Source organism: Phaethon lepturus, unplaced genomic scaffold, assembly GCF_000687285.1.
Source record: "Phaethon lepturus isolate BGI_N335 unplaced genomic scaffold, ASM68728v1 scaffold15229, whole genome shotgun sequence".
Classification (NCBI taxonomy): Eukaryota; Metazoa; Chordata; class Aves; order Phaethontiformes; family Phaethontidae; genus Phaethon; species Phaethon lepturus.
The window spans coordinates 1-15,115 of NW_010565645.1; the positions used below are offsets into that span (position 1 = coordinate 1).

The window sequence follows — 15,115 nt, forward strand, 5'->3', positions numbered from 1 at the left end:
CTTATATGGTGATAGCATTAATTTTTGAAAGGCAGTTAAAAATTAATTTCTGAATGTGGTTCTCATCTCTGTTGGATATTGTGCACAGTTGGGGTTCCTGCATCTTAAAGTGTGTAGTTGAACCAGAAAATCTTATGAGAGGGGCAATGCAAATGATCAAAGGTGCAAAATTGCTTCTATACAAGAGCAACTGAGTAAGTGAGGACTAATAATCCTGGAAAAGAGAAGGCAGAAGGATGGCATGGAATTCTGTTAACTCAGGAATGCTGTGGGCAATGTGCATCCAGGTCTAGTGTTTGTGCTCTGTTTAAGTATAAGATCTTGACGTATTGAAGCTGGTGAGCGACAGAATTGAAAGGGGTTGTAGGTCTTGTTAAAAGATGCTCTGGATGCAAAAGAGTTCTGTGGAATGCAGGGGGATGCCCAAGCACATGGGAGGGAAGTACTTTGAAAGTTACTAAATACAGAGAAACCTCATCCAGCTTCTCAACTCACATCAGCTGAAAACTGTTGGAGTCCAGGAGAGTACTCCTAGGAGCTATTATATATCTTTTTCTAATGCTATTCCTTGAGCATTGGTATGTAGCCACTGTTGGAGGCAGATACAGTTGTTTCTGTGTTCTTGTTTAATCCTGAAGGGTGAGATTCATCTCATGTAACTTGTCATCTCAAAATTAGATTGCTTGTTAAGCTCGGTGGGGTGATTTTCTTTGAGGTGCCTGCCTCTTTGCATTGCCTACAGAGAGTACATAATGTATCATTTCTAGGTAGCTAGCTTAAATTGGATTAAAAATTCTGGTTTTGTACCAACAATAACAAATTGCAGACAGAAATTAGAAAAGGACTATAGCAATGACTTTGAAGACTTCTCCCTTCCAGACTGTGACAATCCTGGAAAAGGCTAAGAAGTGTTTTGGTTATAGTGTGTCAGTACTTGTAGGTGAGGAAATAGCTCTTCCTGAAAGCTTTTTTAAGTTAGCTTAAGAAAGCCTGATACCTGTTTGCTGGAACCTGATGTTGAACATACTCGAGTTGGAAATAATGACCCCTTTTCTATAGTGGATCTATAGTGGATGTAATTAAATATTGAAGCACTTGAGCACATGAAAAAATGTACTGTGGTTCGAATAAGAGTTCTGAGTTTGACTAGGTCAGATCCTCAGGCCTGGGTTATGAGGGAAGTCAAGGATTTGTAGCCATCATGGTCCATTGCAGTGTCTAAAGCATGAAATAACTTGGTGCTAAAGCCTCTTAAAACTAAACTCAGGATGCCTTGCCAGGGTAAGTGGTACAAGCACCTCTAATCCTAAAACTTTACAGGTGCAATTATAAATGGTTTCTTTTACTGTAGCCGAAATGTATACATGTGTGTCAAATTCTCACTGGGCATGAGGATTGAAAAGCTATCGCAGCTGTAGTTGCCATCTGAGTCCTATGTACAGTTTTGGATTAACTGTATATGCTGCCATTAAGGACATCGAAATGTTATAGGTAAATATATAAGTATATAACTATATATAAAAGAAATACAGGACAAAGGAGCAACTCAGATTTTTTTTTTTTTTCTTCTGAATTTCTTTGGTATAGAAGGAAAAGTTACAATTTTTAATCTCCTATTCAAACTATTTTGGAAGGTAAATTGTGCAAGTGATAGCAAATTGTAAATCAGTTCCTTTGTGATAGCATTCAATCATTTATGTAAATGGCTCTTTGTAACATTTCTGCTGAATTCAGCAGTGGATTTGTTACAAAAATTTCTTGCTACAGCTACTGCTGATGTGAGTCTATCATAAATGGAGCATCTGGTGATGTTTTTAACACCAGATTTTCAAAGATTTTTCAGTGACTGTATAGAATGCTGTATAACATTACTAGTGGTCATGTGAACCGTGTCAATTCTGGCAATGGTTGAGTGGGCCACTGGAACAGCAGCCACTTGGCTGTGTGATCAGAGACCCTTTGGATTTTGTGGAGCGTGGCTCGGTGTCAGCTCCTTTACAAGCCATGGAACAGCTCTCTTAGCTGAGTCACCTCACCTATTCCGATCTCCATCCTCGGAGTGTGCGTTTGTAGCATGATTTTGACTCTTAAAGTTTATCACGTTCTGACTTGAGCAAAGTAGTAAGAAAAGTCATGATACATCTCGGGGTCCAGTACCATTCGGTAGGGGGTTTTATTATTTGACAAAGAATCAAAGATTTGCTGAAGGTTGTGCTTTGCAAGAAAACATTGCTTTGTTATTTGCCTGCTTTTGTCTTCTCTAATCAATACAGTTTGCTCCCAAATCTGCTTTGTTCAGTAAACTGTAAGCAAAAATCAAACATTTCTACATAAGAAGATGCAGTTATACTATGCTTTTTGGCACCACAAGCTCCACTGAGAGGGTAAGACCTGACATCTGATTACATAGCTAGAGTGATACTTCTGAAACTGTATTGATGGTTGTCCAAATGGCAAAACTCTTGTTCTGTCTTCCGCAAGAATACCAAACTTCAGAGCTTATTCCACCACCTCTTCCACTAGAAATGACTACGGTTGCATAGTGACACCCATGCTGTGTGCTGGTGCAGAAAGGGCTAGTTTACTCCATAGTGCATGTTATGGTAGTTTCTGACTTCTGATCACTAATAATGTTGTTGCTAGTGCTGGAGATAAGAGTTCAAGAAGATTTTTGCCTAATTTGAGACTTTCAGAGGCAGTAGAGGCCTGTCCTGTAGCTTTCTAGACTTCACCTTGCAAGCAAGTCAAGCACTGGCTGACAGTCCCCTTCCTAAGAGACTGTAATTGTGCAGTTATTTAACTACAGCATAATCTTTTCCTGAATAGAATTTCTTGTGTGTCTTATAGAATAATCTTTTATATCATTAGTATCTCAAATAATTTTTTCCTTTGGAAAGTGATTCATGTCATCTTGCAGATAGGAAAGACATAAAGCATTATTCTGCAATCACACAAGAAACCCTATTCATTCATAGTTTATATTGTGAAGCCAATCCTGTATCCTCAGGGTTGGAGTTGGTTTCGTGGCAGCAGTCCTAATTACAGAGTCTTTCTACAGTATATCTGAGCTGGGGGCTGTTCTAGAGGCACAACTGGAATGAAATGGCAGGCTGAAAAGAATCAAGTATGAATGTCTCAATGCATTCAGTCTTTCTAGTGTTGCTATTCATAAATAGTAGGTTTTGGTCACAACAAAAGCCCATTCAAGATAAGTTTGAGACCGGGTTCCCAGATCTGATAACAGGAATACTTTTCTCCTAGGTTTTGTCTTGACTAGGTTTACATGCTGCATTGCGTTTGATGGATCACTGTAATATAAAGCTGCAAGCTGAGCATGTGCTGCCTTGGTCAAGCCAGTGAAGAAATGAGAAAAATAGTTTCTATTCTGCATCTACACACATTTGTGCTGCACCAAATTTTTTTTTTTGTCTTGTATAACTGGAGTCAAGTACGCCAGCACCTTGAATAACCTTAGCATGTATTTGCAGACAGTGATAATAAGGCAAGTAGTAAATAATCACTAAGAAGACATTAGTTAATCTGGTTGGAAAGAGGATATCAGGTTTTTGATATTGATTCTTTGATTACTTCTTTACCTGGCACAGCAGTAAAAGGTGCTGATGACAGAGGCAGGAGGTGGCAATCTTGTGTCAGCCTTGAAAAGTTTGTGTCTGGATTATGTCGGTTCCTGTGTGTGATAGTACCAGAGAAATACAGAGAAATTGGAAAGAGATTAGAGAACGCAGCAAACACGGCTGGAGGGCCTGCCTTATACTAAAGCAGAAAGGGCTGACTCTTTGCAACATGGCTGAGCAATGGTTTAGGGCGTAAGCACCTAAAATTATTTGGAAAGTATGAAGTGGAGATGGTGGGAAGAGTGTTGGTATTGAGCATAGCTGGAAATACAAAGTTGAACTAGAAAAAGAGTTGGTTTAGGTTGGGAATCTGGGAAACCTTTTTATCGAAGAACTTGTGGAATAATCTTGCAGGCACAAAAAGCTTCCTTGTTTGAAGGTGGCTTAAAGGATTAGAGAAACTGTCTTAGTCCCAGTGGATGGGGTACATGTGTAGGGAGGAAATTACCCTTGGAGGTAATTTTCTTCTTGGAGAAGGAAGAGACAGTGAGTCTAATACATTATGTCTCTAATTAAGGAATAACTTAATCAAGATGTAATTATTTCCCAAATTAGGTATAAACCCAGACTATTCTTTGGCGGTAAAAGACAACCAGTCTCTCATTGCTGTATATGACACGGAGGGAGGAAGGAGCCTGAGAAAGAAAGTCCCATGCTTTTTCAGAAGCAATATTAATTCTTCATCAAATCTGCTGTCCTGAAGACTTCTGCTTTTTCTGAATATTATTGAACTTTTATTTCAGGAAATGTCAGAAAGCTTGTTTGTAGTTGATGAAGGCTCAGAAAAGCGAAAGCAGAAGACTTCTTACCCTGGATGTGTTAGACAGAAGGCACTCTCAGTGAGTCCATGGATGATTAGACTTTTTGGAGGTGCAGAAGCGTGGGTTTTCCTGTCTGAACAAAGCCCATTAAGTCCTAAAAGATGAAGACGTTGGGCAACCAATAGTACTTTTCTAAACTGTGGCTCTGATTCAGCAGAGCATTTAGCACACCTGATAGAGAAGCCTGAGAGCCAGTGACTGGAGGGTGTGGAGTCTTATTTCTTAGGTTTATGCCTGATGGTATAAGCACCCCGGGGGTTTAAAAACGGTTCTGTTTACGCCCTTTATCCCCTGGCACCCTGACTCACTGCTGTGGCTGGGGCACACCTCATACCTCTGATCATCCTTCTGGAAGGCCCTCCCGTGCCTATGGGGCTTTGGGGCAGTGCCAGTGGGTGTAGAGGGGAGCAGTACAGGACAGGCGCAGAAGTGTACTGTGAAGTTGGCCCTGGTACAACATGCAGCTTGGCCTGGGGTGTTTGATAGGCAGGTGGCAGCCTGTTAAAGATACCAGCATGGTAGTTGGAGCAGTTAGTTCTTCATCGTGAACGCAATCATTTCAATGCTTCATATAATCCAAAGAAGAATCGGGAAGGTTTCTTTGCAGGGTGCAATTCTACCTAATTGCAATGAGCAGCCTAGCACATGACAAATTCCATGGAATAATCTTAAATTGGTGCTTCTCAATTTCAAATTAAGGCTTTAAAATAGGTAAATGTGAATTTTCATCAGTCTTGTGCTGTTCCCAAGCCTTAGTTACAACAGCACCGAACTCTTAAGGTACTTCCCTTTTCTGTGATATGTTTGTACCAGCTTATGAGCTAAAGTAGGTGGGATGTAACATGCACGGAGGGCAGGTCTTTCATCAGATGCAGGTCTGGCCTTTCACATAGTGCTAGATATATACCCTTGAAAACAAAAGAAACCCACACTGCAGTGTGACTTGGCTGTGATTTAATCATGTTTTATGAAATTAATTTCTGTTTGTACAGGAATAGAGGGTGCCTAGAATTTAATTGGGGTGTTTAATTATTGAAGTATTCAAGAAAGGTGAAGCAATGTCTAAAACTTGAGACCCTTAAATCTGGGTTTCCCTATATTTTCATAACAAAGTTAAGCAGCCTTTGTTTTTTTCTGGTGCAGTTCTGACCATGATGATAGGAAATGCAGCTGGAAATGGCTATGCTAAGTGTAAAACACTCAATTCCTAGTTTTTACAGGCTTAACCTTTATACAAATTTTACTTTCTGCTCTTGATGTCTACACCAGCGGACTTAGCGGACTTATTTAATAAAATATGCTCAAGCTTATGGGTTGTATAAGAATGAAAAACAGTTATTCCTCCTGAAAATATTTTGCCATAGTCCCAGAGACCTTGGTGAAAGGTTAGTGGAAGCCAGTGTGGCCTTTACTAAAGGCCATGCATTCTTAGAGGCATTCATCTACTTTGCTTCAGGCTGTTTGCAGCTTTTTTTTAATCCAGAGAGCTTGGAAATCCTGAAAGTGCTTTTCTCCATTGCTCTTTGCCTTATCTTTAGAGTCTTGGAAGATGAAAGTCAGAAATTCACAACATGATCAAAATGTTTGCCCATTAGAGTTAAAGGTAATGTTTTGTTCAGTCTGAGGAGGAGAAAAAGCAAGTCTGAAAAAAAATTAATGAGTGGTTAAAATAGAGCTGTTAAAATGGCAACACACAGACAGCCTGTGTATAAATATAGGCTAGCTCCTCAGCAGTGTTCTTATATGGTAGATCTGAGTGAAGGAAAAATATCAGCCTCCTCTTATTCTGCGCAAGCCTGCGTGTTGGTTGTTACGGTCTGGTGCCATATGTTTGGTAGTAGACAAGGCTGCATATTACATGGAAATTATAATGACTCTCACGCTGTTTTTTTTCCTGTTGCAGGGACCTACCTTACCAGTGTGAGTGGGGAATCTCACAAGAATACTGTGGATTTTTTGTCTGTACATGCTACTTGATTACCTATCTCTTACTGGCCCACTCCAAAAGAGAGAAGAAGGGTTGAACAAAATCACTGTCTTGTCACTTCTGCCTAAGAACTGTCTGAATTTTATGACACCTGCTGGAGAAGGTACCTGGACCATTGGAAATGGAGCAGCTCATACTGCATCTCTGATCAGCAAAGCTTTCTGCATGGAGTACAAGAATCAAGTTGCCTTAAGTTAAACCTTATGCAGGTTGCACTAATTGTTGTAATGGTACTGCAGATACCACTCCAGACTTCACTAGGGCTTTCCAAGGAAGTAGTTGCTCATGTAGCTTGAACGTTTGCAACTGACATTTGAATGTTTTTATTAAATCTGGTGTTGCTGTGAAAAGTGTGTGGGCGGGTGAACTTTTTCCTGTTAATTCATGGTAAATTTTGAAGCCTCACTTCCAAGCGTGGTCCGTGCTATGGCAGCAACCTATAGGCTTATGGTCACTTCTGTGAACTGCTACAGCAGCGTGGTGATAGACCAGCACTTTCAGCACACTGTGCATTATTGCACAGGGACTTGCCAAGTGTTTAAGCAAGGAGTTACATGCATAGTTGCCCACCACAGTGTCTGTGCAGAGCTCAGTGTCCAAGATGCCAACCTAGACCATAAAATTCCTGTTCCTGAAAATGGACTTGCCTTGCCTGGAAATGAGGACTATCACCAAATCCTCCCAAATAATCCAAGAATCAAAAAGGGCTCCTCAGTGCAAGCCTCCAGCAGTTTAAAAGACATTACTGGTGAGGCGATAAACCTTGCCAGTGGTAAAATAAAAGAATTCTCATTTGAAAAGCTCAAAAACTCTTCCAGTCATGTGGCCTACAGAAAGGGAAGAAAAGTTCGGTCAGAATCGTTCAGCAGACGATCATTTGATTTCGACTTGATTTATGGGCATTTCAACAATGATGAGAACTGCCCTCCCTGTGGCTTTTTGCAGAGTCCCTCACCTGTGGAGAAATGGCAGGAGAGCAGTGATGTGCCAGAAGTCACCATGAATCCCATGGTTCCCTTCTCCCCTCATTCCTTCTCTGAGGAGAACTTCATTACCCAGATTTTGGAAAAACACAAGCTAGATGGTTCTTCTGGTGGAGATATTAAGGTGTGCTTAGACATCTTGCTCAAGTGCTCAGAGGATCTGAAAAAGTGCACAGACATAATAAAACATTGCATCAAGAAGAAGTCTGCAGACAGTGTTAGTGGAGGGAGTAGCAATGATCCCCTGGCTAATTCAGAAATGATATATATGAATCTGATGACAAGATTTTCTTCATACCTGAAAAAGCTACCCTTTGAGCTCAAGCCACCAGGACACAGGGAAGCTAGCGACTTGGCAGAACTAGTTAACTGTTTCAATGGCTTGCAGCAAACTCTCTTTCCCCCTGTATTTGGAGATGAGCAGCCACCTAGGTATGAAGATATTATTCAGCTGCCGTCCTCAAGTGCGGTTCCTCTTGGACTACCAGGTGATCAGTGTGAGGTGACAAGCACCCCTCAGTCCAACCGAACGAGTACTGTGAGCTTTATCTCAAATTCCCTTCATAGCGTCCCACAGGAGAACAGCGTGAGAGCTGTGAAAGATGCTTGTGCTCTACCTCAGTTGCCAGCCACAAGCCCTTCTGACTGCATGTCTTCCACTGAGACTCTGTACATAGAGGAAGAGTCTGATGGGGAAAAAAAGTTAGGGAAAATAAAGAAAGCAGAGCAGAAAGGGGGTTGGCAGAGTTTGGAGCGCGGCTACCAGCTAGCTGGTTGTTCAGATCTAACTGCCGATGCTAAAGCAGAACGTGCCAGAGTGGGAGATGTTGAGCTCTCCCACGCTTCTGAGAAAATTACTCCTTTAAAACCAGTTTTGGAGTCTGTATTGTGTGGTTCCCAAGCTGATGCCTCCAAAGGGGAGCAGATGTGCAGTAAGATAGACAAGGATGAGATAGACAAACTGCTGCTGGACTTAGAGTGCTTCTCGCAGAAAATGGAGAGTACTTTGAGGGAACCCTCTCTAAAGGAGAGTGAACCTGCCTGTTTGCAGGTGTTTGGCTGGCAGGGTAGGCAGGTACTACCTCTGACTCTTGAACCCAAAAATAAACCCGTTGACCCAACTTCTCCTTTGTCAAAAATCATGGAAACCAATGGCCATAAAATGGAAGAGGATGACAAAGCCCTTTTACTGCGTATCCTGGAAAGCATTGAGGACTTTGCCCAGGAGCTGGTGGAATTCCAGACAGGCAAGGGAAGCTTGTCCAAGGAGAGGGAAGTGATGCAGATTCTTCAGGAAACTTTAACAACTCCTTCACAGTCCTTCCTTGGAGGACAAAAAAGCTGTGCTGGGGCTGCCTCCAGAGACTCTGTTCCAGCTTCGATTCAGCAGGCCCCAGAAGTGATTAAGGTAAGAGAACCAAACCTTTGATGGGATAGTGAGTAAAACAAATGTGTGAAAATGTGGGGGAAAAAAATTTACATCTGCTAAGTGATTCATTGTGCTTTGGATGCTGCAGTGTGGAATAACATGCTCAGCCAGGCAGAAATGTAGCATTTATTTAAATACAAACAAAAAAAGGAAACTAAAACCCCTAAGCAAACAAAATACGGCCTCATGTGTGGTTTCACCTTTGAGCTTATTCCTTTCCTGCTGGTGCTCCTGTAGGCTGTTTCCTTGTGGTTTCAATGGGTCCTATATAATAGAGGGTAGAAACAATTTTTCAGCTAACTACTTTATCCCTGGGAGCGGGTGTTGGACTGCCTCACCAGTTCAATGAGAACTGAATGTTCTCCCTTTCCCATTTCCAAGCGGAGTCCAACAGCCTTTTGTTGTCCTCCTCATCACTAGTTCCCAAAGACGCAGATCCTCCATGGCACAAAGGTCATAATCTAGCAAGATTTAGGTTTTTTTTTTCCCCTGTCCCCAGTGCATAAAGTCATTGTGGAGTCTGCATCGCTTGTACCTCTCAAATAAGTAGTAAGTTTTCCCAGGAAAAAGGGTCTTGATGGGAGCCTGCTTTAGAGAGAAGCCAAGGCCATCTGTTCAGCCCTCAGTGCTTTTCACTTGATAACAAGGGCCAAATTTTCAAGACAGTTTGGTGCCAAACTTCCAAGTGCAAGTGCACAGCAAGTATAGAGAGGGCTTCACTTTCCAAAATCTACCTTCCATGTAGGCACTTAAAAAGTGTCTGGATTGTAAGTGAACTCTCATAGCTCCTTCCAGTTAGAGCATGATGTGCATGTCTTCAAAACGGTCCACTTTCCTGAAAATACAGGTATTTGGTGCAATTCTGAAACGGGATGGGTGGCCTGACCCTAAATGACAGGCATGAGATCTTTTTGGACTAGGCTCTCTAGGTTCTCTAAGTGTTTCTCTGGGCATCTTTTCTTACAGAAAATGGTGAGCATAACCTTGTCTGATACCTCAAGCAAGAGAAAGAATGTTTTTCCTTTAAGAGTGTAGAATTAAGCAGCTCCAAAAGCTCTTAAAGTAATCTCTTATAATAGCTATTCTTGCCTTGTATATTAATTTACAAAAATTTCTAACTTGTTAATGTCAAAACAAAAGTGTGTTTGATGAAGCATGACACTGACTTTGTGGCAATTTTTTCTATAATACTTGGAAATTGGATGCATTTACACTTTCACATAGCTTATCAATCTGATCCCTTACCAGCTTGTTTCCCTAATCATCCACCTAGCCTGTGTGTTGGTTTGCTCCCAGCCTGCCTTCTATGGTCCTATAACCTGCTCCCATACTACAAGAGCTCTTCTCCTCCGTGCAGCAGCACAAGCCTTGCTTTGTGCAGATGCCTGAGAACAAAGGATCATGAGAAAGGTCTTGGGGACCTGGAGGAGCTGGAGGGGGCCTGGGCTCAGCACTGTGCAGCATGGATGCAGCTTCAGGGGGAGTCAGCCCTTAGCAGAGTGGGCAAAATTAGGAAAAATTTCTTTACAGAGAAAGTGGTCAAGCATTGGAACAGGTTGCCCGGGGGGTGGTGGAGTCACCATCACTGGAAGTGTTCAAAAAACGTGTAGACGTGGCACTTTGGGACATGGTTTAGTGGGCATGGTGGGTTGATGGTTGGACTTGATCTTAAAGGTCTCTTCCAACCTTAATGATTCTGTGAAATTCATCTGAACTGCTGGCTCTACATTTACTCTGAGGTTTGGTGTTGCTTATAGTATAGATGTGGCCACACACTTGGCTGTGGACTCAAGGCCCGCTCTAGGTATAGCATCTAGGGAATACATCCATGTTCCTGCATAACTCTGGATCTAGCTGGAGCTCCATGCGGATTCTGGTTTCAGTATTGCACATGTGTGCCTGAATGTATAATAGGTAAAGTATTTGTTATATTTTCTTAGAGCTCATAAAACTGTTATCAGATAGTTGCACACACGCACAAAAACCCCGGAGACCTAATACTGATGAAAACACAGTGCAGCTTTCACTTATGAAGGTTGTGACAGTTTTAATATCCCTCAAATCCTAAGCAATGAAAAAGGAAAGGGAGAGCTGCTTCAGACCAGACTGTTTGCTGGTTCAGTTGGCCTATCTGTGTTGAAATCTGTGCTAACTTATATCAGCAACAGACTTTTCCCTTTATCATAAAACCAATTATGATTCTCCACAGAGAACAATAGAATTACTTGCCTCTTAATTTTGCAAACCAAATATTTAGAAACTAGGCCATGAATACTCAAGAAGTCCATCAGTTTTACAGAGCACATAATGAGCGCATCATGCTTCTTTCAGGCAGGCCAGGAAGCGTTGCATACTTTTAGACTGTCTGACATTTCCCATTCTGAGATCCAGTTTTCCATTGCTTTATCTGTAAACCTCCAACTATTTGTTTTAAAATTTCCTGTTCTGCGTGCCTGGCTTAAGCTGATTTTTTAATGTGTTGTTTTTGAAAGAAATAATTTGGTGAAAACAGTTCGGTGGTTTGTTAGAGGTTGGCAAAACCCCCAAATATTTATCTATATTTTTGTCTGTAGATAGGGCAATAAGGACTGAAGCCTGGGTGGGCTGGCAGGTGTGTGGGAAACGGGGGGAAACTAGAACGAGCGAGTAGTGGAGAAGGTGGAGATGGGGCTGTTGGGAGTCTCTGACCTGATCTGCAGAAGTGCTGAGCATCAGGGTGTTTTTTGTAAGGTAAAGGTGCTACCCTTTGAGTAAAATGTCATCTTATGCAAAGTCCTTGGAAAAGTCAGCAGAGGATGGTTTTGACCTTAACCTCTGCGCCCTTGGTCTACCATCCATACAGGATGACAGAGCATTTAAATTCAGTTAACGCTTGCAGAATGCTTGGTACTCCAGTGAAAGTACCCTAGAAAAGTCTGTAGGAAACTTACTCATTCTATTTTCAGAATTAAGTTTGAGTAGTGCAGGGCTCTGCTCCAAGTCTTGCTCATGCTTTTTATTTTAAGAGCTGTTGGATAAAGTTTGTGAATAATTTTGTAAGCAGAGATCAGGACCAGGGTTTGATACAAAAAGAGGCCTCTCTTTTGTCCTTCCTCAGCTGGATATCTCTTCTCAAAAGGATTACTCATGGTGTAGTGCGCCAGAAAGAACAGTCCTACTTCCCATTTCTCTCTCCCTCATGCCTCTACTTCCTATTGCATGGTTTTGAATCTTTCTTTATAACATGATATTTGTATACAAGATAAAAAATTTTCGTTAAGTTTGTTTTCTGCCAGATTAGTAAATGAAATTGCTCACGCTGAGGTCAAATGGGTGGTACAACTGTCTCTGGACAGGGACTGTGGATCAGGGAACAGAGGGTTTACAGAGTTGAGAAATGGGCTCAGACCACCTTGTCTAACCACTAATAGACTAGATCTTTAGACTAGGTATTAGGAAAAATTTTTTTACTGAAAGTGGTCAAACATTGGCACAGGCTGCCCAGGGAGATGGTGGAGTCACCATCACTCGTGGTGTTCAAAAAACGTGTAGACGTGGCACTTTGGGACATGGTTTAGCGGGCATGGTGGTGTTGGGTTGATGGTTGGACTTGATGATCTTAAAGGTCTTTTCCAACCTTAATGATTCTGTATATCTCAGGTGGTAGAGCCCTGAGTCAAGTATCCAGAGGCCGTTCCCTGCTGCCACATTTCCTCTGTGCTGGCGCTAGGTAGCATCTAATCCGGCCTCACCTGAATGACTGATGGGGTGGGTATTGCTGGGACTCTCAGAAGGGTTCCTAACTTACTGTCATCTAAAACATTGTCTTGAGGCCACACACCTTGCCTTTATGTATCAAAATGTCTATGTTGCATGCTTAAAAAAGTGGCCCAAAGATGGCTCTGAGTGGAATTAAGACTCTTTCATAATCATATATAAAGTTAAGGTTGAGCTGTCAACTTCGTAATTCTGCTCCTTCAAAATGCTGCTTCATAATTCTGTGTGGTGCTTCGTTTTGCAAAGTTGATGATATGCTTATGAAGGATCTTGGGGGGGGCAATTAACTGTAAAAAGTGTCTTCTATAACATCATACTAGCTTTAACTTTGTCATGAAACAATCACATTTTCTCAAAATGCATCCAAAATATAACGGAAAACTTTTTCTGGAAAATCAGCTTTCATTTACATATATTACAAATTGCTTTGATCAGATAATGATAATATCTGTCAATCAAGCTATACACACAATCTGCACTCTTTTCAAACACCAATTATTCATTATTTCTAAACTCAAATAGAAAAAAAGGGCATTTTTTTTTTGTTGTTTGGTAGTAGTTATTGTAATAAATTAAAATAGTAAATGAATCCTAAAGTATCTCAGAATCAAAGATGATACGGGGGGGGGAAGTTAAATTGGATTAAATTAAGGAATTAAAAGAACTGATACCAAACACCTAGGGACATGTTCTTGGCATGCAGGCACCTTTTGTAATCAGGGCAGATACAGTCTCTGCTTGTGTGAAGTTGACTTATCTTGAAGTCGACATCTAAAGGTAGGTGAAACAAAGCCTTGTGATACATGTTGGTTTTCAGCCTCATTGACTATAAAACTAAGTCACACGGTTGCTGGAGAAGTTTAATCTGTTTTGAAAACAGTTGAAGCTGGTGCCCTTCTCAGCTGTACGGAGTGCATTGAATTGTTGCAGCCAGGCTTTGGGGTACAGCTAAGTCTCATGATGATTAAATCATCCAAATCTTTTAAGACTAAGCCTCCAGCTTTTGGCACAGGTGAGATTCTTTCTGTATTCTGATGGCTAACGAAGGCAACCTGACACCTCTTTAGACTTGACATCTCTCACCTTCACGCTTTAAACTGGGTCACTTAGAGCAAAGAGATAAGAAATAGCTAGATCAGTATGTTTCTTTCAGGCATCCAAAACTGCTATGTTCTTGTTCAATTCTTTCATAAAGAACTGGATTCCACAGCCCAGGTTGTGGGGTCATGGCCTGATGATTGAGAAGCAACAGGAGAGACAAGAATCTTGGGGGTTTTGATACAGGTTTATGAAGACATTAAAAAAATGCCTCGTGTGAGTGTCAGCTGGGGATCTCTCTCCTTTAGTAAAAAGGCTAATTAACTGCACAAGAGCAAATTTATGATGGTAAGAGCATCCTTTTGGATAGGCTGCTTCTGTGTCTATCTCTAGTCCAGTTATATTAAGTGATGCTGTGCATGGAATAAGCTTGGCCCTTCTACAGGAAACCAGGAAGAGAAGGATACTGGAGTCACATGCAGTATGATAAAAGCTTTCTGTTGGTGAGGCTCAGTGAGACCATTTGAAATGCAATATTTTGATAAAAGCAAGCCTACTTGCTAGAAATCGGATGTTGTTCTAGGTACTAAGCTTACAAAGTAAACTGTCAAAGTAGCTAGGACTTTTAAAGTCAAGCAGGAAAAGCAGGCCATGGGACTAGGTGTTTGTTCATCTTGTGGAGTAAGAACTGGATTTAGGCCTTTGGCACCGTTGTCATGATAGGAGAGGGAGAATAGACTTTCAACAAGCCTAGACAAAGTCTGAGCAAGAGTTTGAAGGCTGCTTGCACAAGGTCATGCAGAGAGAGAGTAAACTATTGTCTACTGAGAATTGCTTTGCTTTTGTCTTGTGAGAGTTATGGGAAAAGGGAATCAAAAGAATGATGCCTTTGGTGTCTTTATGAAACAGTTTTCTTAAGAACTGCTTTAGAATGCCTGAGCTTATTATCCAAGATCATCCTTATGTGTTTGCTTAGCATTAAAGAAACTAGATGATTTGCTTTTTCCAAGCGAGAAGGAAAAAATGATGATTTTTGAAAATTACAGCCTTTGGTCTAGAATGGGAGCTAATGCTGATCTTCTGCTTCATCACCTCAGAAGCAGGGACCTCAAACCACTGGCATCATACACGCACGGGCCTTGGCTGAGAGCATGTGGTTGAACTCTGAGTCTGACTGATGCAAGTTTGTACCTCGGGCTTCAGCACTGAAGCACATAAAGTAAGAACTATTGGAGAAGATGGTATATTTAGTCACTTCTGCAGTGTATCTAATTTTAGCACTCTTGGTGGTGGGTGCTTCCTTTCCCATATTACCCCTGGCCTATTACAAGCCAAGGACAGATTGTCTGTCATGTAGCCAGCAGGGAAATAGATTCTGTTGTAGATCATGTTTCTCAATTATATTACAAGAAGGCAGAAGATCCTGGTGGTACTGAAAGATACTTTGAATATCAGTTAAAAAAGAG

At 41.4% G+C, this 15,115-nt stretch overlaps 1 protein-coding gene across 1 annotated transcript in view; it reads left to right on the top strand.

Moving 5' to 3' along the window:
- Positions 1-6,827: 6,827 nt before the first annotated feature.
- Positions 6,828-15,115, top strand: part of LOC104627135 (serine/threonine-protein phosphatase 2A regulatory subunit B'' subunit alpha-like) — a 42,584-nt gene continuing 34,296 nt past the window's right edge. Inside the window, exon 1 of the mRNA XM_010295246.1 lies at positions 6,828-8,834. Within this exon, the coding sequence (XP_010293548.1) occupies positions 6,828-8,834 (2,007 nt within the window). The remainder of the gene's footprint in view (positions 8,835-15,115) is intronic.